The 21,972-nt window shown below is 47.4% G+C and overlaps 1 protein-coding gene and 1 long non-coding RNA gene across 4 annotated transcripts in view; one reads left to right on the top strand and one right to left on the bottom strand.

Moving 5' to 3' along the window:
* The window catches only part of TOGARAM2 (TOG array regulator of axonemal microtubules 2), a 57,532-nt gene that overhangs the window by 7,079 nt on the left and 28,481 nt on the right, over positions 1-21,972 (bottom strand). For all 3 annotated transcript variants that reach the window (XM_077152496.1, XM_077152497.1, XM_077152498.1), the window contains 5 exons: positions 18,194-18,311; positions 17,810-17,904; positions 15,779-15,971; positions 14,536-14,752; positions 71-157 (listed from right to left, as the gene is read on the bottom strand). In XM_077152496.1, coding sequence (XP_077008611.1) covers positions 71-157; positions 14,536-14,752; positions 15,779-15,971; positions 17,810-17,904; positions 18,194-18,311 — 710 coding nt within the window. The remainder of the gene's footprint in view (positions 1-70; positions 158-14,535; positions 14,753-15,778; positions 15,972-17,809; positions 17,905-18,193; positions 18,312-21,972) is intronic.
* Positions 789-2,811, top strand: LOC143677033 (uncharacterized). The gene is made up of 4 exons (XR_013172353.1): positions 789-982; positions 1,677-1,855; positions 1,968-2,076; positions 2,597-2,811. It is a non-coding gene; the product is annotated as an uncharacterized LOC143677033 (long non-coding RNA).

Below are 21,972 nucleotides of genomic sequence, written 5' to 3'. Positions count from 1 at the left end.
TTTAGGTCAAAGATGAGGGGGTGGTTCAGCCACAGGCCCAGGGAGGAGGAACACGGGGGGGGGGGCGTACCTGACAGACGCTCCGCGACACCCAGCACCGCGCGGCCACGCAGGAAACGCACGCGCCCCGCAAACGCCTGGAGGAGGCACAGGTTGTCTGAAAGAGACGGAGAACCACCTCCATCGCCATCCAGGAGGCTGAGTAGAGGCCCCAGGTGTTCCCAGGGCCAGCACCCACGTGGCCTGCGCAGGGAGAGCCCTTCCAGAAGCTGGACTTATTTTTCCAGGTCACAAAGGGCCGCTTAGAAGAGTGACTCTGCATGGGTGTCTGGGGAAGGGTGAGCGGCCTGACTCCCATGGAGATGCTTGAACTGGACATTCACATAGTCTGTGCTTCCTCAAAACTACTGTGAGGTTTGGGCAAAAGAGGGCAGATTCAATCAGAGGAGAGAGAGATAGAGAGAAAGACAGAGAGAGCTGCCTTTAGGGGAAACTGAGGTACTGAGCATGGCCATAGCAAAGGGCGGTGAAGAGGAGGGGTAAGCACTCAGGAATAACAGCTCCCCCCAAAGCCTGAACTGTACTCGAGCCAACAGGACGTTCTCACAGCCGGGTGTGGGTTGTTTGCACAGTGAACATTTACTGATATCCTCTTCCTGACAGGCTTGGAGCTAGGAACTAAATGAGACAGGTGCCGTCCCTCCCTCAGGAGGCTCCTTCCAAGAGGAGATAACAGTAAACACCAACGCGAATGCAGAGCAGGAAGCGTTGTGACCCTCGTCCGAGCCAGGACGGTTGGTCACCCTCTCCAAAAGCTCAGGCGCTTGGCTCCTCCTGGGAGGGTCAGAGGAGGTGGGGTGGAGACAGTAGGGCCGAGAGGAGGGACCGGGGAGGCCAGTCATGGGACTCAGAGGCCAAAACAACACGGAGAGAAGGAGAAGCTGCAAATGGTTCCCAAGTCCCTGCTGAAGGCACCTGGCAGGTGAGGTCACTGCAGAGTCATCCCACTGGGGCGGGAGGGCCACACGGGTCAGCCAGCTTTGTGGATGTTGCCATACAATGGTTGCCCACTCCCTCCAGGGGCAGCCGGAGTCCCTCAGCCTCACAGCTCCTTCCTAACTTCAGCCCCACTCGCCCCCCTGGGCCGGCCGACGCGTGCTCCTGTGCAGCTTCCCCACACGCTCACTCTAGCTCCTTTCCCTGAACCTGCAGCACCGCCCTCCGTTCCCACCCACCTGTCCAAACCTTGTTCGCCTTTCAAGGTGTATCTTGCACTTCTGTGTAAGGTGCCCTTAATGGGATGCATCTCTTTGCCTACCCTCCTTTCTCTCTAATATCTCCATTCTAGCACTTTCCATAAGTGTTAAAGACATTTTTCTATGTTATCTGTCACTCCTCCCAAAGGGCAAGAATAATGCTTTAGGCAAATTTGGGCCCCAACAGAGCCGAGCACACAGGGCTCAGTCATGGCTGCTTTAACTGGATGGTCTACTGCCTGCTTCACAGATGGGGTGCTTTATGGGGGGCTGGGCGACACGTATGGCCTCCCGATGGCTCACACATTACTGCATTGCCTGGGTGTCATTTCCCCCTTGCCTGTGAGCTCCAGGTCATGAGATGCCCTCGTAAAGATAGCAGAGTTTATCCTCCATGTGCCTCTCTTCACCTTTCTGCAGGTTTGGGGGGAAGAGGCATTTTCAGCCTTGTTTATATTGTCCCCACGTCCGTCCAGTTCCGTCAGCACGTCAGCCACACCCGCCTCAGAACCCAGCCCTCCCTGCTCCCCAGCCACACCACGGGCACAGCATAGGAACCAGACACTTCCCCATCTGCGTCTTGAAAGGCAATTAAATTAGTAAGTGTTTATTATAGGGATGGTTAAAACAATAAAATCGCAGACAAGATGTGGCGGGGGGGGGGGTGCCTGCGGTCAGTGACCGTGGCATCCTTCAATTTCATTTCTAAAGTTAACACCCACGGGACCTCATATACACTGAATTTGGAAGCTGCTCATTCCTGCCTATTCCAGCTGACTTCGGTTTTCTCAAACCTGCATTCCTCACAAACACACACCAGGTGAGCAAAGGAGCCCTTCACCTGAAAAAGGGGTGCCAATCTGCAAAACTCACAAAATCAGAACATTCTCCTTCACCTTCAGATTGTCTCTTACATGAACCGTGGAGGCATCTGGTGTGCCCACTTCCCAATATTTTGCAACCTCAGCAGTCACAGCATAATTCAATAGGAAGTGGAGCAAGTAAAAACAGTGCCTTTTTTCAGGGAAATGGCTGTGGGACTTCCCTGCACCTGTCAGAGTCGAGGGCAAGGACCTGTATGAGCAATACACAGCCAGCCTGAGCAGGGGTGTCCTGAGGTTCCAGGAGCTGACCACCTCCAAGGCCAGATGTCCCTCTGCAAGTCAGGGACCTCCCTGAGGGAGACTTCCTTAAGTCCCTTCAGGGCCTCAGCACAGAGCCTTAGCATCCCCATAGGAGCACACTCAAAGCTGCTTCCCCACCTTCTGGGGATTGAGAATTCCCATTGAGCAAAAATTCTACTTTTAAGAGTTAATTCCTGCTTCCTTTTCTCTCCTGAGGCCTGGAAGGAATCCAGAAGAGAAAGTGAGCACATGTCTACTGTTTGCAGAGCCTCTGTCCATAAGGCAAGACTCTTTCAAATAATTTGTTCAAGTGGATGAAAGAGACTCCAGCATCTAGAACATTTCAGTTAGCAAGAAATGGTCTCAGAACATCTTGTCAAACTGTAATTGTGCAAGAATATGTTTTTATATCAAATCGCCAGTATTGTTGTTTCTAGACGCATCTTCTCACCCCACCCCCACTGTTCGCTGTGAGCTCACCTCCTCAGCCTTCCTCAGCACGCTCAGCCCAGGGCCCTTCCTGGGCACAGCTGGGCCCAGGCCCTCCTGGCACTGACATGGCTTCCTACAGCCAGAAAGAAGTGGATCTGAGGCTACTTGAAAACACATATCCAGCAGACAGCTGTGCCCGAATGTGTTCCCACAGTGCAGCACACAGGAGGGGCTCCATACATGCTGGAGGGGTGAAGGGCAATGCTAAAACAGAGACGCTGTGTTCGCTCAAGCCGGGCTGCTAGCCAGAGCACCAGGCCCAGGTAACTGACCTCCCTTCCTCTGGGCTCTTCTATTAGGAAGGCTCACTTTTGGGTCTTGCCCAAGTTTAATGTGAGACCATAGAAGACGGCAACAAAGGGCGGAGGCTCGGGTCCAGATGGCCGAGGTCTGTCCTTCCATTTCACTGTGTATACTGGACCAGTCGCTTAGCTTCTTCCTGCCTCAGTTTACCCATCCATAATAGCACTTTTTTCATAGAGTTGCTGGGAGGATAAAAGCAGAGTGCCTAGACTATATAAACCCCATGCAGGTGTCAGCTATTATTATTAATATAATTACCCCCAAATGATCATGGCAGCCTTCTTGGCAGAGGAGAACAATTAAGAGGCTGAAGTCTGACCTTTGAAAGCTTAAAATCCATGCTCTGATAGCCTAGCCCCAAGTTCTTTTCTGCACCACAAGGAAATGAAGGCAGATATCACCTCACTTAGGAAGGAAAACAAAGTGCTGCAAACCAGAGGCCCTTCCCTGGCTCAGGCTCCCTGCTGGACAAAGGGGTAGAGACCCAGGGGGGTCTGTCCTGATACGCGGAGCCCTCCAGCTCAGGCTGCCAGGCAGTCAGAGAAAAGCCTGTAGGAAAGCACAAAACACTTGGCAGGTGGACCATGGCAGCGAAGAAACTCAAACTAGATTCCTGACATTAAACACCAGACTCCTAAGTTTTGTCACAAGGCCGAATTTTTTGCAGCTGCTGAAATCAGGTATGTTCATTTCAGGAAAAATGAAGAATAATCTAATCGCACAGCAACACTCAAGCTATGGCAGTCACAAGACGGTGCTGATAAAAGGGACTCATGCGGGTAATCATATACAAATGATCTTTTTTTAAAAAGCATAGTGCAGGGGGACTTCCTGGAAGATGGCAGCTTAGTAAGACGCACGGATCTTAGTTTCTTCTCCAGGACAGCTACTAGGGGAGTAGAAACGATACAGAAAGCGCCCAAAGCCACAACAGAGATAAAAAAGACAGCGTACCCCATCCTGGAACAGCTGGCTGGCTGAGAGAAGCAGCTCGGGTGAGATCGCCGAGGCGCGCGGGCCTTGCCGGGCGGGGTGGGAAGCGGCCGGAGTTACTCCCTTCCCCCTTCCCGGGCCGGCTGGGAGAATTGGAGAGGCGGTCCCCTGAAACCAAGGCGGCTGGCGCCCACACCACGCGCAGCCCCCGGACCAACTGAGAGAATTGGATCGGAAACCCCCAGGCCGCGGAGAACGGTGACGGGTGGGGGAGGCCCCTTCCAAACCCGTGACTCCCGGGGAACGTGCACTCTCTCGGGCGGGCCGCTGCCGCTGGCGCCCTCCTGCCACGCTTGTTGCCCAGGGCCGACTAGGAAATTCGGACGGGCTCTTTCCCGGGCTGCGGCGACCAGCAACCCTCCCTGCGTTCGGACCCCGGGCCGGCTAGCGAACCCCCCGGACGGCAAGAGTTTCCCAAAGTTTAAGGTCCCACAGCACCTTTTACTGGTGGGACCTGCAGACAAACGTGTGCCACGAGCGCCACCTACTGGGCAGGATAAGAAAAACAGAACCCAGAGATTTCACAGAAAAATCTTCCAAACTTTTGGATCCAATACCCAGGGAAATCTGTCTAAATGCGCAGACGCCAACAGAAGATAACGGATCACGCTCAAATAATTGAAAATATGGCCCAGTCAACGGAACAAACCAATAGTTCAAATGAGATACAGGAGCTGAGACAACTAATCCTGAATATACGAACAGAAATGGAAAACCTCTTCAAAAACGAAATCGATAAATTGAGGGAGGACATGAAGAAGACATGGGCTGAATATAAAGAAGAAATAGAAAAACTGAAAAAGCAAATCACAGAACTTATGGAAGTGAAGGACAAAGTAGAAAAGACAGAAAAAACAATGGATACCTACAATGATAGATTCAAAGAGACAGAAGATAGAATTAGTGATTTGGAGGATGGAACATCTGAATTCCAAAAAGAAACAGAAACTATCGGGAAAAGAATGGAAAAATTTGAACAGGGTATCAGGGAACTCAAGGACAATATGAACCACACAAATATACGTGTTGTGGGTGTCCCAGAAGGAGAAGAGAAGGGAAAAGGAGGAGAAAAACTAATGGAAGAAATTTTCACTGAAAATTTCCCAACTCTTATGAAAGACCTAAAATTACAGATCCAAGAAGTGCAGCGCACCCCAAAGAGATTAGACCCAAATAGGCATTCTCCAAGACACTTACTAGTTAGAATGTCAGAGGTCAAAGAGAAAGAGAGGATCTTGAAAGCAGCAAGAGAAAAACAATCCATCACATACAAGGGAAACCCAATAAGACTATGTGTAGATTTCTCAGCAGAAACCATGGAGGCTAGAAGACAGTGGGATGATATATTTAAATTACTAAAAGAGAAAAACTGCCAACCAAGACTCCTATATCCAGCAAAATTGTCCTTCAAAAATGAGGGAGAAATTAAAACATTCTCAGACAAAAAGTCACTGAGAGAATTTGTGACCAAGAGACCAGCTCTGCAAGAAATACTAAAGGGAGCACTAGAGTCAGAACCAAAAAGACAGAAGAGAGAGGTATGGAGAAGAGTGTAGAAAGAAGGAAAGTCAGATATGATATATATATAATACAAAAGGCAAAATGTTAGAGGAAAATATTATCCAAACAGTAATAACAGTAAATGTTAATGGACTGAATTCCCCAATCAAAAGACATAGATTGGCAAAATGGATTAAAAAACAGGATCCTTCTATATGCTGTCTACAGGAAACACATCTTAGACCCAAAGATAAACATAGGTTGAAAGTGAAAGGTTGGGAAAAGATATTTCATGCAAATAACAACCAGAAAATAGCAGGAGTGGCTATACTAATATCCAACAAGTTAGACTTCAAATGTAAAACAGTTAAAAGAGACAAAGAAGGACACTATATACTAATAAAAGGAACAATTAAACAAGAAGACATAACAATCATAAATATTTATGCACCGAACCAGAATGCCCCAAAATACGTGAGGAATACACTGCAAACACTGAAAAGGGAAATAGACACAAATACCATAATAGTTGGAGACTTCAATTCCCCACTCTCATCAATGGACAGAACATCTAGACAGAGGATCAATAAAGAAATAGAGAATCTGAATATTACCATAAATGAGCTAGACTTAACAGACATTTATAGGACATTACATCCCACAATAGCAGGATACACCTTTTTCTCAAGTGCTCATGGATCATTCTCAAAGATAGACCATATGCTGGGTCACAAAGCAAGTCTTAACAAATTTAAAAAGATTGAAATCATACACAACACTTTCTCGGATCATAAAGGAATGAAGTTGGAAATCAATAATAGGCAGAATGCCAGAAAATTCACAAATACCTGGAGGCTCAACAACACACTCTTAAACAACGAGTGGGTCAAAGAAGAAATTGCAAGAGAAATTAGTAAATACCTCGAGGCAAATGAAAATGAAAACACAACATATCAAAACCTATGGGATGCAGCAAAGGCAGTGCTAAGAGGGAAATTTATTGCCCTAAATGCCTATATCAGAAAAGAAGAAAAGGCAAAAATGCAGGAATTAACTGTTCACTTGGAAGATCTGGAGAAAGAACAGCAAACTAATCCCAAAGCAAGCAAAAGGAAAGAAATAACAAAGATCAGAGCAGAAATAAATGAAATTGAAAATATGAAAACAGTAGAGAAAATCAATAAGACCAGAAGTTGGTTCTATGAGAAAATCAATAAGATTGATGGGCCCCTATCAAGATTGACAAAAATAAGAAGAGAGAGGATGCAAATAAATAAGATCAGAAATGGAAGAGGAGACATAACTACTGACCTCACAGAAATAAAGGAGGTAATAACAGGATACTATGAACAACTTTACGCTAATAAATACAACAATTTAGAGGAAATGGACGGGTTCCTGGAAAGACATGAACAACCAACTTTGACTCAAGAAGACATAGATGACCTCAACAAACCAATCACAAGTAAAGAAATTGAATTAGTCATTCAAAAGCTTCCTAAAAAGAAAAGTCCAGGACCAGATGGCTTCACATGTGAATTCTACCAAACGTTCCAGAAAGAATTAGTACCAATTCTCTTCAAACTCTTCAAAAAAATCGAAGTGGAGGGAAAACTACCTAATTCATTCTATGAAGCCAACATCACCCTCATACCAAAACCAGGCAAAGATATTACAAAAAAAGAAAACAACAGACCAATCTCTCTAATGAATACAGATGCAAAAATCTTCAATAAAATTCTAGCAAATCGTATCCAACAACACATTAAAAGAATTATACATCATGACCAAGTAGGATTCATCCCAGGTATGCAAGGATGGTTCAACATAAGAAAATCAATTAATGTAATACACCATATCAACAAATCAAAGCAGAAAAATCACATGATCATCTCAATTGATGCAGAGAAGGCATTCGACAAGATTCAACATCCTTTCCTGTTGAAAACACTTCAAAAGATAGGAATACAAGGGAACTTCCTTAAAATGATAGAGGGAATATATGAAAAACCCACAGCTAATATCATCCTCAATGGGGAAAAATTGAAAACTTTCCCCCTAAGATCAGGAACAAGACAAGGATGTTCACTATCACCACTATTATTCAACATTGTGTTGGAGGTTCTAGCCAGAGCAATTAGACAAGAAAAAGAAATACAAGGCATCAAAATTGGAAAGGAAGAAGTAAAACTATCACTGTTTGCAGACGATATGATACTATACGTCGAAAACCCGGAAAAATCCACAACAAAACTACTAGAGCTAATAAATGAGTACAGCAAAGTAGCAGGTTACAAGATCAACATTCAAAAATCTGTAGCATTTCTATACACTAGCAATGAACAAGCGGAGGGGGAAATCAAGAAACGAATCCCATTTACAATTGCAACTAAAAGAATAAAATACCTAGGAATAAATTTAACTAAAGAGACAAAAAACATATATAAAGAAAACTACAAAAAACTGCTAAAAGAAATCACAGAAGACCTAAATAGATGGAAGGGCATACCGTGTTCATGGATTGGAAGACTAAATATAGTTAAGATGTCAATCCTACCTAAATTGATTTACAGATTCAATGCAATACCAATCAAAATCCCAACAACTTATTTTTCAGAAATAGAAAAACCAATAAGCAAATTTATCTGGAAGGGCAGGGTGCCCCGAATTGCTAAAAACATCTTGAGGAAAAAAAACGAAGCTGGAGGTCTCGCGCTGCCTGACTTTAAGGCATATTATGAAGCCACAGTGGTCAAAACAGCATGGTATTGGCATAAAGATAGATATATCGACCAATGGAATCGAATAGAGTGCTCAGATATAGACCCTCTCATCTATGGACATTTGATCTTTGATAAGGCAGTCAAGCCAACTCACCTGGGACAGAGCAGTCTCTTCAATAAATGGTGCCTAGAGAACTGGATATCCATATGCAAAAGAATGAAAGAAGACCCATCTCTCACACCCTATACAAAAGTTAACTCAAAATGGATCAAAGATCTAAACATTAGGTCTAAGACCATAAAACAGTTAGAGGAAAATGTTGGGAGATATCTTATGGATCTTACAACTGGAGGCGGTTTTATGGACCTTAAACCTAAAGCAAGAGCACTGAAGAAGGAAATAAATAAATGGGAACTCCTCAAAATTAAACACTTTTGTGCATCAAAGAACTTCATCAAGAAAGTAGAAAGACAGCCTTCACAATGGGAGACAATATTTGGAAATGATATATCAGATAAAGGTCTAGTATCCAGAATTTATAAAGAGATTGTTCATCTCAACAACAAAAAGACAGCCAACCCAATTACAAAATGGGAAAAAGACTTGAACAGACACCTCTCAGAAGAGGAAATACGGATGGCCAAGAGGCACATGAAGAGATGCTCAATGTCCCTGGCCATTAGAGAAATGCAAATCAAAACCACAATGAGATATCATCTCACACCCACCAGAATGGCCATTATCAACAAAACAGAAAATGACAAGTGCTGGAGAGGATGCGGAGAAAGAGGCACACTTATCCACTGTTGGTGGGAATGTCAAAGGGTGCAACCACTGTGGAAGGCAGTTTGGCGGTTCCTCAAAAAGCTGAATATAGAATTGCCATACGACCCAGCAATACCATTGCTAGGTATCTACTCAAAGGACTTAAGGGCAAAGACACAAACGGACATTTGCACACCAATGTTTATAGCAGCATTATTTACAATTGCAAAGAGATGGAAACAGCCAAAATCTCCATCAACAGAAGAGTGGCTAAACAAACTGTGGTATATACATACGATGGAATATTATGCAGCTTTAAGACAAGATAAACTTATGAACCATGTAATAACATGGATGGACCTAGAGAATATTATGCTGAGTGAATCCAGCCAAAAACTAAAGGACAAATACTGTATGGTCCCACTGATGTGAACGGACATTCGAGAATAAACTTGAAATATGTCATTGGTAACAGAGTTCAGCAGGAGTTAGAAACAGGGTAAGACAATGGGTAATTGAAGCTGAAGGGATACAGACTGTGCAACAGGACTAGATACAAAAACTCAAAAATGGACAGCACAATAATACCTAATTGTAAAGTAATCATGTTAAAACACTGAATGAACCTGCATCTGAGCTATAGGTTTTTGTTTTGTTTTGTTTTGTTTTGTTTTGATTTTACTATTATTACTTTTATTTTTTTCTCTATATTAACATTCTATATCTTTTTCGGTTATGTTGCTAGTTCTTCTAAACCAATGCAAATGTACTAAGAAATGATGATCATGCATCTATGTGATGATGTTAAGAATTAATGATTGCATATGTAGAATGGTATGATCTCTAAATGTTGGGTTAATTTCTTTTTTTCCGTTAATTAAAAAAAAAAAAAAAAAGAGAAGGGATAATTGGAGCTGAAGGGATACAGACTGTACAACGGGACTGGATATAAAAACTCAGAAATGGACAGCACAATACTACCCAATTGTAATGCAATTATGTTAAAACACTGAATGAAGCTGCATGTGAGGTATAGGTTTTTTGTTTTTGTTTTTTTTTCTTTCTATTATTGTTTTAATTCTTATTCTGTTGTCTTTTTATTTCTTTTTCTAAATCGATGCAAATGTACTAAGAAATGATGAATATGCAACTATGCGATGTTATTAAGAATTACTGATTGTACATGTAGATTGGAATGATTTCTAATTGTTTTGTTAATTCTTTTTTTAATTAATAAAAGAAAAAAAAAGAATTAATGATTGCATATGTAGAATGGTATGATCTCTAAATGTTGGGTTAATTTCTTTTTTTCCGTTAATTAAAAAAAAAAAAAAAGAGAAGGGATAATTGGAGCTGAAGGGATACAGACTGTACAACGGGACTGGATATAAAAACTCAGAAATGGACAGCACAATACTACCCAATTGTAATGCAATTATGTTAAAACACTGAATGAAGCTGCATGTGAGGTATAGGTTTTTTGTTTTTGTTTTTTTTTTCCTTTTTCTTTCTATTATTGTTTTAATTCTTATTCTGTTGTCTTTTTATTTCTTTTTCTAAATCGATGCAAATGTACTAAGAAATGATGAATATGCAACTATGTGATGTTATTAAGAATTACTGATTGTACATGTAGATTGGAATGATTTCTAATTGTTTTGTTAATTCTTTTTTTAATTAATAAAAAAAGGCCCCCCCAAAAAAAAAGCATAGTGCAAATTTAAATGTATAGTGTGATCACAACTACATACACAAATATGCACAGAAGAGAAAAAGACTAAAATGAAAAAAAAAAGCCAAAATGCTAATAACAGCTTCCTCTGGGAGTTGGAACTATAAGTGATTGTTTTTCATATAATTTATAATGTTCCCACTTCTCAATAATTAATAAGCATGACTTGTACAGTGGTAGAAAATAAACTGTATTTTAAAGTTAACTACAAAGACTACATAGTAGAAAGGAAACTGGGTATACCATAGCCTTAAACGAAGAAGCAAAACAAACTGTATTTACCAGGAGTTTTAACCAGGGAAATCTGTGTACCCACAAATAAGAAATAGAAGCTGCAGAGAAAATCTTAGCAGCTGATATATGAGAAGGGTAGCATGGATGAATTTTTAAATTCCATTAACAATATAATGTTGGCTGTATCAGTTACATAAGGCAATAAATTTAAAGTCAGAGGGTAAAAGAGCGAAAGTAGATCTGCAGCTGCCAGCACTCTGAGCTTATCTGCTCTCTCCAGCACTGGCCCGGCTGGGCTAAATGAAGAGTGCTCCTTTTGACACTGGGAAGCCCGAATGAGGAGCTCTGACTAGCAGCAGACTGAGCTGTCAGCAGCCCGACGTTTTCATTAGTGCCGAGTCTTCTGTAGCAGAACCCAAAGATGGAAGAGGCCTGCTCCTAGGAACTTCCCTGACCTCTGTGAAAATTCCCCTGTAATCAGAAGGCCGTGGTGCCAAGTGGAAAGGCCACCATCCCGTTCCAACCTCAGCCCTGGAGGGGCCCTAAGGGATGCAGTGCCAGAGGGCAGAGGGCAGACAGCAAGCTGCCCACCACACTCCCCTTCTCCTCCATCGAAAAGGAGATGTGGGCAGAGACCTCCACCCACTCACTCTGCCGGACACCCGACCTAACCCATAAGGAACATCGAGAAACCAGGAGGCACTGAGGTCTCTATTACCTAATTCCAAAAACAAAAAGGGTCTTAGGAGGTTGCCTGGTCACCAAGCCTAAAAAGACCTCATTTGGCTGAGCCATCTGGACCCTGTGCCAGGAAATGCCAAGCCTGGCTGTGTTCTCAATTCCCTTGGTCCTACATTTTAGCAGGAAATATGCATCAGATCCATTTTAGTAGGATCCATTTCCACATTTTAGTGAGAAACAGACTGGTTAACATGCTGCTCCATTGCTTTGCGACTTGCCACATTTCAGTATTTCACAGCATTTAACAGCTCTTTTCCAGCCGGAGCCCAGAATTCCTGCGGGGTAGAGGAAGCAGGCTTGGGAGAAAGCTCCCGCCAAACCACTTCCAGGAGGGGCCTTGGAAAATTAAGAGTTCCCCAAAGAACTACTAGAGCCACCAAGCTCAGGCTGGAGGCGTCCTTCCTCTTCTGTGCCACCTGCCCCAGCCTCTCTGCTTTTACCCCCCAGTCCCCTGACGTAGTGGGAAGTCCAGTTACTTGCATCGATTCCGACCTCTGCAGGGCTAGGCTTTGACCATCCCAGGCAGGTGAGGCCCATTGCAGAGATAGCTTGAGTCTACCCTTGGTATCCTCTGGCAACCATAAACTGTCCATGTTGGTAACCTAAAATTATCATGTTAGTGTTTGGGCTGGTTAACTCCACTTCTGACTTTCATGAATGTGGAAATCTGCTAGTCTCTTCCTAAATAACATTGCTGGTTGGCATGAGAGCTGGTGGCCCACAAAATCCATTGCCTCTCCTGCTCCCCAATTGCCTGAAGCCAGGACACCCTCTTGGCTCCATAGGAGCCTTTGCCAGGGATTTACTGGGTCCCGTCCATCCTTTGGAGGCCAATGCCATTCCAGCCCTGGCATTGACCTAAGGATTGGAGAGGAAAGCAGACAGTTCCCCTCAGGCTTGCCTCCATTTGTTCCCCCATCTGTCCTCTGGGCCAGATTGGGTATGATCGGTCCTAGATCCTGTCTGGGAGGAAAAGAGAACTACAGGCATCCTTCTGGTATCTTCAACCTTGCCCTAATAGTTGTCTGATCACAAAGGCAGCCCTCCCTGGGTCCTCCTTTCCATGGCTACCATCCATACAGCTGGATGACAAGTAGAGGGTCCCAAGACGCCGAGCTCCAGCATCTCAGGGAAGCTGGCCTCAGGGTGAGAGTGAAAACGCAAGCACCTGGAGGGGGAAAGAGTTAAAAGTTCCTCTGCCAGACAAGGGTTCTTATCCTCTTCAGATAGCTAAAGCCTGTTTGGGTTGGTTCGGGTTTTCCCAATAAATCCAGGGCCCGCGGTGATTTATCAGGAGCCTTGCTCGCTGGCAGCAGCAATCGCACTCAGCCAGGGCAGTGCTAAGAAAAGGCCATAATTTAGAGGTGGATTTATACTGTTTGTTCTACAGCAACAAACTCAGCAAACCATAAATTCCCTCTGAGATGAAGAATGGAAATTGACAAATATTTATGAACTCAAGAGGTGGAGAAGGGCCTAACCAGGCTTTTGATTTTCAACTGAAACTTCTCCTGGAGGCTCCAGTCAAGGACACAGCGACCATCACGAGCCCCAGGGGGCTGGGCTGCACCTAGGGTGCCATGATGGGAGAAGGGGCAGGCGCGTTCCCAGCCCACCATGCAGATGCTCTGTAGGTGCTGAAGGAAAGATACCACAACAAGGCAAACAAAGGCTGTCCTCAGTCAAGAGCTTTCTCACATCAAGGCAAAATCTCACAATTCTACTGGCCTAGACAGGCACCTGCTCTTGTATTGCTTCCTCATGCACACCAAAAATTTTGAACTTACACCTCAGTCTAGGTACTGGATATCCTAAAAATCACCTTCCAGTCATCCATGAAGAGAACAGAGGAGCACAAGGTGATGCTCCAGAAATCCCACCTAATGTCTGAGAATCAAGATGTGATACTGCAAAAGCATATAAAGAACTGAGTTCTCACCTGTCCTGATGGTTCTTCCAAAGCTCCCTCCTTTTTTCCTTTCTCTTCTCCTCCAACCCCACACCACCTTCCCTCCCTGCCCTTCACACACCACCTCCACCCCACTCCGAGCTCTGGCCCTAGTCAACATTTCTAAAAGGCCACACATCCATTCCATGCTCAAAAAGCCAGGAGATCCCAGCCCGACCCCTAAGCTAGGCTAGTCGAGGTGACCCCTCACCCAGCCCCACCCTCTGTCAACTTTATCCCCTCCAACAGCTGTGCCCTGCTGTCTCACTGGCATCCCTCCTGGTCCCCACACAAGCTACATCCACTGCTACCATCTCTGCAACTGATGCAAGTGCTAACAACCCCTCTCCACTCCTTCCTCACAATCCTGGCCTGTTACTCCTTCAGCTCCCACCTGGAGCCCTTCCAGAACTCCTGGCTCACCTGCTGCGGTACTTGGGAATCTGGCTAAGTCATTTCCTTCCTGTGTGCCATGAGGTGGCCTGCTAGACTAACGAATCTCCAAACCTCCCCCGATTGTACCTGGCTAAGATGCACGGGTGGGGGTGACCTCAGGGGTCTGCGGACAGCCCACCTCCCCCCCCATAGTCTGCAGAAATACTGGGCCTGAGAGCCAACCAGCGCCTTTAGCCACTCGGCTGATTCCTGAGCAGGAAGGGGAAGGGTGGGGAGTGCAGGGAGAGGCTGCCTCCCAGAGCCAAGCGGGCTGCGCGGGAGGCTCACCCATGCTCTCAAGCATGGCATCCAGTGTGGCTGCAGCAGCGGCATAGATCCCGGGGTTCTTGGAGTTGAGGTTGTCTGCCACGGCAATGATGACGGAGAGCAGCATGGGGTGCAAGCTGTCTCTAAGGAGGGGAATCATCTTGGCGAGGGCCTCCAGCGCGCACTGGTTCACTTTCTTGTTGGAATCCTGGAGCCTTGGGGTGAAAGCATCAAAGACCTATGGAAGGAACACAAACCACGTGCTTGTGGGCACCAAGGCTGGGCAGGGGCCCCACAGGGTCAGGACCTTGGTGCTGACCCAGCCCGACCAGCCACCCTTGGCAGGGAGACCTTCTGCATTAGGGACAAGAGGGGCAAGAAACTGATGTGAACTGAGCACCCACTGCAGGCTCAGCACTTAAGCTCTTGCCAGGCACTCTGCACTCTTTCTTTCACGGGATGATTTTTTTTTTTTTTTTTTTTAAAGGAAAGACAGAGAGAAGGAAGGAAGGATAGAAGGAAGGAAGGAAGGAAGAAAGGGAAACATTTTTAAACATTTTCTTGTTTTATTGTATTCTGTTTCTCCGTTTTTGTTACATGGGCTGGGGCCGGGAATCGAACCGAGGTCCTCCGGCATAGCAGGCAAGCACTTTGCCCGCTGAGCCACCGCGGCCCCTTTCACGGGATGATTTTTGCAACCCATGAGGCAGGTGTGATCATCCCCACTTTACCAGTGAAAAATGCCTGATGCTCAGAGAGGTTAAAGGACTGGCCCCGGATCACATAGCTGGTAGGTAGCTTGGATGAAAACCCAGGTCCGCTGACTCCAGCCTGGGCCTTTACTGCTCCACTACGTGGCTGTATTACCAACAGCCGAGCTCCCGGAAGAGGCAGGCATCTGTTCTGGTTTTCAACCTACTACTAACACACCCAGCCAGCCCTGCACCTGCTCTGCACGCATGTAACCAATCCAAAAGTACACCCCGGGGCTCAGCCACAGCCACCTGTGCCTCTACCCCCTTACCATAAATCTACTGGAGGGGTAACAGATGTCAAGACATCTCCAAGGATCCAAAGGCCTGGCAGGAGGCAGTGCCCTCACCCCCAACCCCAGTCACTTTCATGTAGTCTCACAGTTTGACAAGGGTTTACCAGGCTCCCTAGACCCGGGGGCCTGGCAGCGTCCAATCTCATGCAGAGTTTTCTGAATTAAAGCTGCACCCGCAGGGGTAGAGATGGGGGGAGGGGACAGAGCAGCACCCACCTGGACCAGGTTGGCAGTGATGAGCTCTGGCTTGGCCTTGCAGTGCTCAAGGAGCCGCCCCACGCCCTCCATCCGAGACTGGTAGTCCTTGGCCTCCAGCAGCTGCGTCAGTTCCCGCAGTTGCTCCACCATCTCCACACCGCCCCGCAGGGAGGAGCGCAAACCCACCAGCCGGGGCCCATTGGAACTGAGCCTACGGGAAAGGAGCATCTGACCCGGGCAGCTCCCACAGCTGCTCCATCTCCACACCGCCCCGCAGGGAGGAGCACAAACCCACCAGCCGGGGCCCATTGGAACTGAGCCTACGGGAAAGGAGCATCTGACCCGGGCAGCTCCACAGCTGCTCCACCATCTCCACACCGCCCCGCAGGGAGGAGCGCAAACCCACCAGCCGGGGCCCACTGGAGCTGAGCCCACGGGGAAGGAGCATCTGACCCGGGCAGCTCCCACAGCTGCTCCACCATCTCCACACCGCCCCGCAGGGAGGAGCGCAAACCCACCAGTCGGGGCCCACTGGAGCTGAGCCTACGGGAAAGGAGCATCTGACCCGGGCAGCCCCAAAGGACGGGCACACAGCTCAGGCAGAGACGAGGGTCACCTCCTACTTAGCCCACCCCCAGCTTCTCCTCTGCCTGCCACTTGGGGAACACTGGAAACCTTGGAACTCTGGAAACCCCTTTTCTTCGGGGACCAAAAACATGTTTTCCTAGAGTCCTGTTCCTTTTTCAGAGGTCAGAGTTCTCTCTTCCTGCTCTTTTGTCCTCTCTGTCCAGAAGACACACGGAGAATGCCAGGAAACAAAGCTTCCAGTGAGGAGTCAGGAATCCACGACCGCGTATGGGTGCAGGTTTCATCTCAAGTGTGGGGAAAGATCCTGGAGGTCAAGCCCAGCCTCTGCCTGGTGCAAGTCTCCTGACCCCTGGTTGTCCAGGCTCTGCCTGGCCTCTGCCAGTGACTGGGAAAACGCTGGGAAGCCCTGTCCCCTTGGGCTGCCCATCACATCCCCCTGGCCTTTCCAGCCACCATGAGAACAGCTCCACAGCAATCCCTCAGCCCCAGCCCGAAGCCTGCACTTCTGAGTTCATGCCCCACACCTGGGCCCCACCTAAAAGGACCCACCATCACTCCCCTGCCCACACTCTCTGCATACTGGGTGCCAGGATCCATGTGGACAGTGCGAACAACGGGGAGGGAGATACAACTCTGCCCCTGAAGAGCTCACACCACAGGGAGGCGGGAAGTCCGTGGGCTGGCAGGTCTTAAGAAGGGGGCCAGCCTGCCCTCCCAGAGACACGGGGCACAAGGTGTCACAGGGAGCTTCTGGGAGAAGGCGAGGTGAGCCGAATCGTGTGGAAGAAACGCAGTGTTCCAGAAGGGATGTCACAGGCAAAGGGACACCATAAGCAGAGGGACAGGGGGCGGCCGGGCAGGGCCCACAGCTGCTCGGGTCCCGCTGAGGCAGGATGATGGGGTAGGAGGGCAGGAAGTTATTCTTGAGAAGGCAGTGGGGGGCTTCCCCAGAAGACCTGCCGAGTAGTTCAGATGTTCACAGGGCATCACAAGGGACTTCAAGCACAGAAGTGACCCTTGATTCCTGCTTGGTTTCTAATTCCCCCCAAGCTCCCAGCCTCCAGCCATGCAGACCAGCCCTTCGCTGCCCAACCGCCTTTGTCCCAGCTCCATCTCTAAAGTAAAGGACCTGCTGATCTAAGCGCAGGGAGAAACACTGGGATCCCACTGACAGCCTGGCCAACAGCACGTCCCCCCACCCACCCCTCGTACTAGTGGAACTGCACCCACTTAGCCAAGGCTGCAGGAAGCAACTTCTCCTGGCAGGTGCCCCTGACCCCAGGATTTGATCTTACCAGTTTGAGGTGGGCGAACAGCCTAACAACTCAGCCATCACTGCCACTGACCCAACTAGATCTCAGTGGCAGCCCAGGGCCCCGCAGCCTCCCCAGAGCTGCCCGGGCCCGGGAACGCAGGCTGCCTTCTTGGATGTGGGCCCCAGAGAGACGAGAGCAGCCCTACCCCTCCTCGACGGGCAGCCCGTTCTCACATGCCAGCAGAGTCCTCGGCACCCTGTGGCCTCTGGCAGGTGGACACTCCTCATGATCTTCCATTCCCTTGGGACAGACACAGGGAAGGTAAGCCAGCAGGGATGGTCCATGGGGACTGCCAGGCATCCAGCGCAGACCACAGCGAGAGGAGTAACCCCTTCCCCTGGCAAGGGCTTCAGGGGTCATGTCTGAGCCTCCCAGTGCCATGGAGTGTTGGGGGCAGGGATCAGGATTTAAGAGATGAAGACGAGGCAGCCCGGAGGCCCCAGGAACAGGGACAGTGAGGGCAGAACCCGGCAGACGCACGGGGAAAGGATCACGTGTGTCCCCCAGAAAGGCGGCTGCCCCCACCCACCCGCTGCTGAATGGCTGTCATGACTTTGCGCAGGTCGTGAGACGGCAGGGACTGCTTCAGAAGCGCCTCAAACTTGGCATTAGACATCAACATGTTCACCATCTTCCGGCCGTAAAACCTGCGGGAGGAGAAAGAGCGCGAGGTAAAGCAGCAGCCACCAAAAGGCACTGTAAATTTGCTTTACAGCTTTACACCATTTTTCTCATTAACAGTCTTCAATACTTTTTCTAATTATGAAAGTATGCTTACCAAGTTAAAATGCAGGAAAGAAGAGTAGTCCACTATGAAATTAATTATTATTGATATTAATATTTTCCTCTAGTCTTTTTTCTACACGTATGTATGTTTAATCAACATCCGAATGGATACACAACTTGTATCCTGGTTTTGTTTTCACTTTATCATTAATCATCTTTCCATGTCATGCAAGTCTTCACAGACATTCTTGTTCACGGGTACTTAACATTCCACTGAATGGCTCTACCAAATGGCACTAAACTTTGTTCTAGGGTGGGCCATTGAGAAGTGTGAGGGTGGGCAGAGTAGGGCAGCTGAGGAGCAAGGAGTCAACCCCGCTGGGTGCACAGAGGGGAGCGGAGGAAAGAATCCAGGAGGATTTCATGGAAGACATGAGCCTCGGGTTGGTACTCAAAAGATGAGGAGGTGTCACATGGTATGGGACTGAGGAGTAGAGGGGAGGAGGAGGCCACTCCAGGGTCCATTCCAGAGTCTGACATGTCAGCAGGCATGTGCTTGGAGAACAGCAGGCCGTGGAGGACACAGGAGGAAAAGGGCCTGGAGAAGAAGGTAGCACCCAGTTCAGGGAGTTGAGCTTTTGCCTGTAGGCACTTTGGTAAAAATATCTCTGGCAGCCAGGTAGAGAATGTGTTGGTGAAGACAAGGCTGGGGGGGGGGGGGGGGGCAGGATGCCTGTTAGGAGGCCAACCAACAGTCCAGCCAAGAGATGCTGAAGGCTTGAAATAAGGTGACAGAGTAAGGGTAAGAAGAGGTGGTCAGACTTAGGAGTTGCTAAGGAGCCCTAGGTAGCTGGTTGGAGGTGGAACACAAAGCAGCTAGAATTATATTTTACTCAACCTAAGACTCCATCAATTGCAAAAAGCACCATCACTTTACTTTCCACTAAGGAAAAAAGAAAAAGAAAACACTGGCAATTTCTACAGCCTTCCATTAAACTGCCCATGTGTGAATGGCAATTCTTTTACGAGTTATCTCAAAAACAAAATACAGCAGTACCTGTGGGTATTTTCTTTTCTAAGGTCAAGTAAAGTACCTGGTCGTTGCTTTGCATGAAAATGTGGAATTTTGTTCATTCCTTAAACAACCAGATGTTTGCTTCATTAATATCTAATGTATGCCCCACTGCTCTATGGTCATGTCTTTTCTCACGCACAGTAACTTTTCATTTTAGTGCCAAATAATAGGGTAAGATTTCTAAGACAATTAAAATAGTAGTTGAAGCCAACAATTCTCTACAAGCCACCCAAAGTGATTTTTTTTAGAACAAATGAAAAACTAAGAAGCAAAGACAGGTTCACCCTGTAATTCATACAACATACATAAGACATATACACAGTTTATACCATAAACAGCAATGACCAAGTTTGTGACTGTGCAGATAGTAAAACCCAAATCATAACAGCCTCTGGGACACCAGCAACTGTGAGGCCCCTCTGATTATAAAAAACACACACCAATTTCAAAGATATTAAAATGTAAAAAAAAAAACATGTGTTTTAATAACAAGGAAATATGGGATTCCCCACTTTGCATCTTAGGAGGCTTATAACACTAGAGGAGCTCAGCCGAAGAGCAGGTTTGAGGAGCAGGCAAGGATTTCGTTTAGGGACACCCTGTGCCGAAGTAAGAATGGGACATCCTGGTGATGGCGTGAATGGATGCATTAGAGATCTGGGGCTGGAGCTTAGAGAAGAGCATGGGCTAGGAGGAGAGACTGGGAAGCAGCAGAGCTTGCTGGTGGCTGGAGGCAGAAGAGGGGATAAGACCCCTCTGGGAAAGCCAAGAGAGGGGACAAGGACCAATGACACACTCCAGCAGTCACCTGCACTCAAAGGGCAGGCAGAGCGGAAAAGTACACCCCAGATGGGCACGGAGAACCAGAAGAGTACAGTGCCACGGAAAGCAGAGTTCCAAGAAGGAAAATAAAATGCAGTCAACACGACTGCGGAAAGATATAACGTTTACAATCTGACTGTGATTGTGGAAACCTTGTGCCTAAAACTCCTTATATCTAGGGTATGGACAGATGAGTAAAAATTATGGATAAAAATATAAATAAATAATGGGGGGACAAAGGGTAAAATTAATTGGGTAGATGGAAATACCAGCAGTCAACAAGAGGGAGGGGTGAGGCGTATGGTTATATATGAGTTTTTTCTTCTTTCTTTTCATTTCTTTTTCTGGAGTGATGCAAATGTTCTAAAAAATGATCATGGTGATGAATACGTAACTATGTGATGATATTGTTAGCCACAGATTGTACACCATGTATGGAATGTATGTGTGTGAAGATTTCTCAATTAAAAATGCAGTCAACATCATGCAATGGAATTGACAAGGGTATGAGATCTGGAGACTGAATTTGTACTTTCCATCCCCTATGCCAACAATTAAGAACAGACAAACAAAAAACCTGACTTTTCCACCCATATTCTCCATTTCAGCAAATGACATGCCATCATTCACGGAGTTATTCCATTAAAAAATCTAACAGTCTTCCTTGATTCTTCTTTGCAAGTCTCACCTCCCAAAGCCTGGTGCTCGGCTCCCTCCAGGGCTCTCCCTGGTTCCAGTGTCCAGCACCTCTGGCCAGGACCATGGATTAAACATTTCCCCCACGTCCCTCCTCCACTTCTGGCCCCGCCCTACCACAATCAATCCTCCATTGAGCAATCCAAGGGTTTTTTTTTACAAAAACAAGTCAAAAGACTAGCAAGCATATCAAGAAACACTCAAGCTCGCTGGTCATTAGAAAGCACTCTGAAACGACAGAGAGCTATCACGTTTACCCATTAGATAACACAAATTAGAAAACCAGATGTTGCCACATGTTGGCTGGGCCATGACAACACAGGCACCTTGTGCTCTGCTGGAAGGGGAAGAGGGCACAGCATCCTGGAGAGGGCCCAGCTGAGCTTCTGCTGTGTGAGCCCATGCTCAGGCCTTACCCAGCCATTCGGCTCCCCCTGCTTCCATAAGGAGACACGGGGGAGGACGTCCCGTGCAGCACTGTGTGCAGTGGCGCGAGTGGGAGGGTCCTGGGAGGGTCCTAGGAGGGCCCCCCCACTCCCCCCCCCAGCAGGATGCAGCCTCAAACTGTACTCCATGGGGGTTCAGATCGGGGATGCAACCCAGAAGGCAGCGTGGATGACGCCCTCTGGAGTTGAACCATGTGTGGCACAGTCGCCAGGGGGAGGGGGGATGGGTAGAGGGACGGACATACATCTCACATCCAAACAGACGTGATAATAACACACCCTGAAATGAGATGTGAGATGAGCCAAACTCCTGCCCATGCTTTCGAAGACAATCCATCGAATCCCCTCTCTTTCTGCTGCTCAAACTCCTCTAACATCTACAAAGCCCTCCTCCACTTCCCACCACACCCAGAGCCAAATTCCCCACTCCTGGCCACGGCCTAGAGGCTCTCCCTGGCCCTGCCCGGCCCACCTGTGGGCCTCATCGCCCACCACCTCCTCTCACCCACCCACCCTGGCCTTTTCCTTCCTTGAACACCGAGC

Source organism: Tamandua tetradactyla, chromosome 3 (genome assembly GCF_023851605.1).
Source record: "Tamandua tetradactyla isolate mTamTet1 chromosome 3, mTamTet1.pri, whole genome shotgun sequence".
Taxonomy (NCBI): domain Eukaryota; kingdom Metazoa; phylum Chordata; class Mammalia; order Pilosa; family Myrmecophagidae; genus Tamandua; species Tamandua tetradactyla.
Note: the sequence above shows the minus strand (reverse complement) of the source record. Positions and strands in the feature narration are given on the sequence as shown.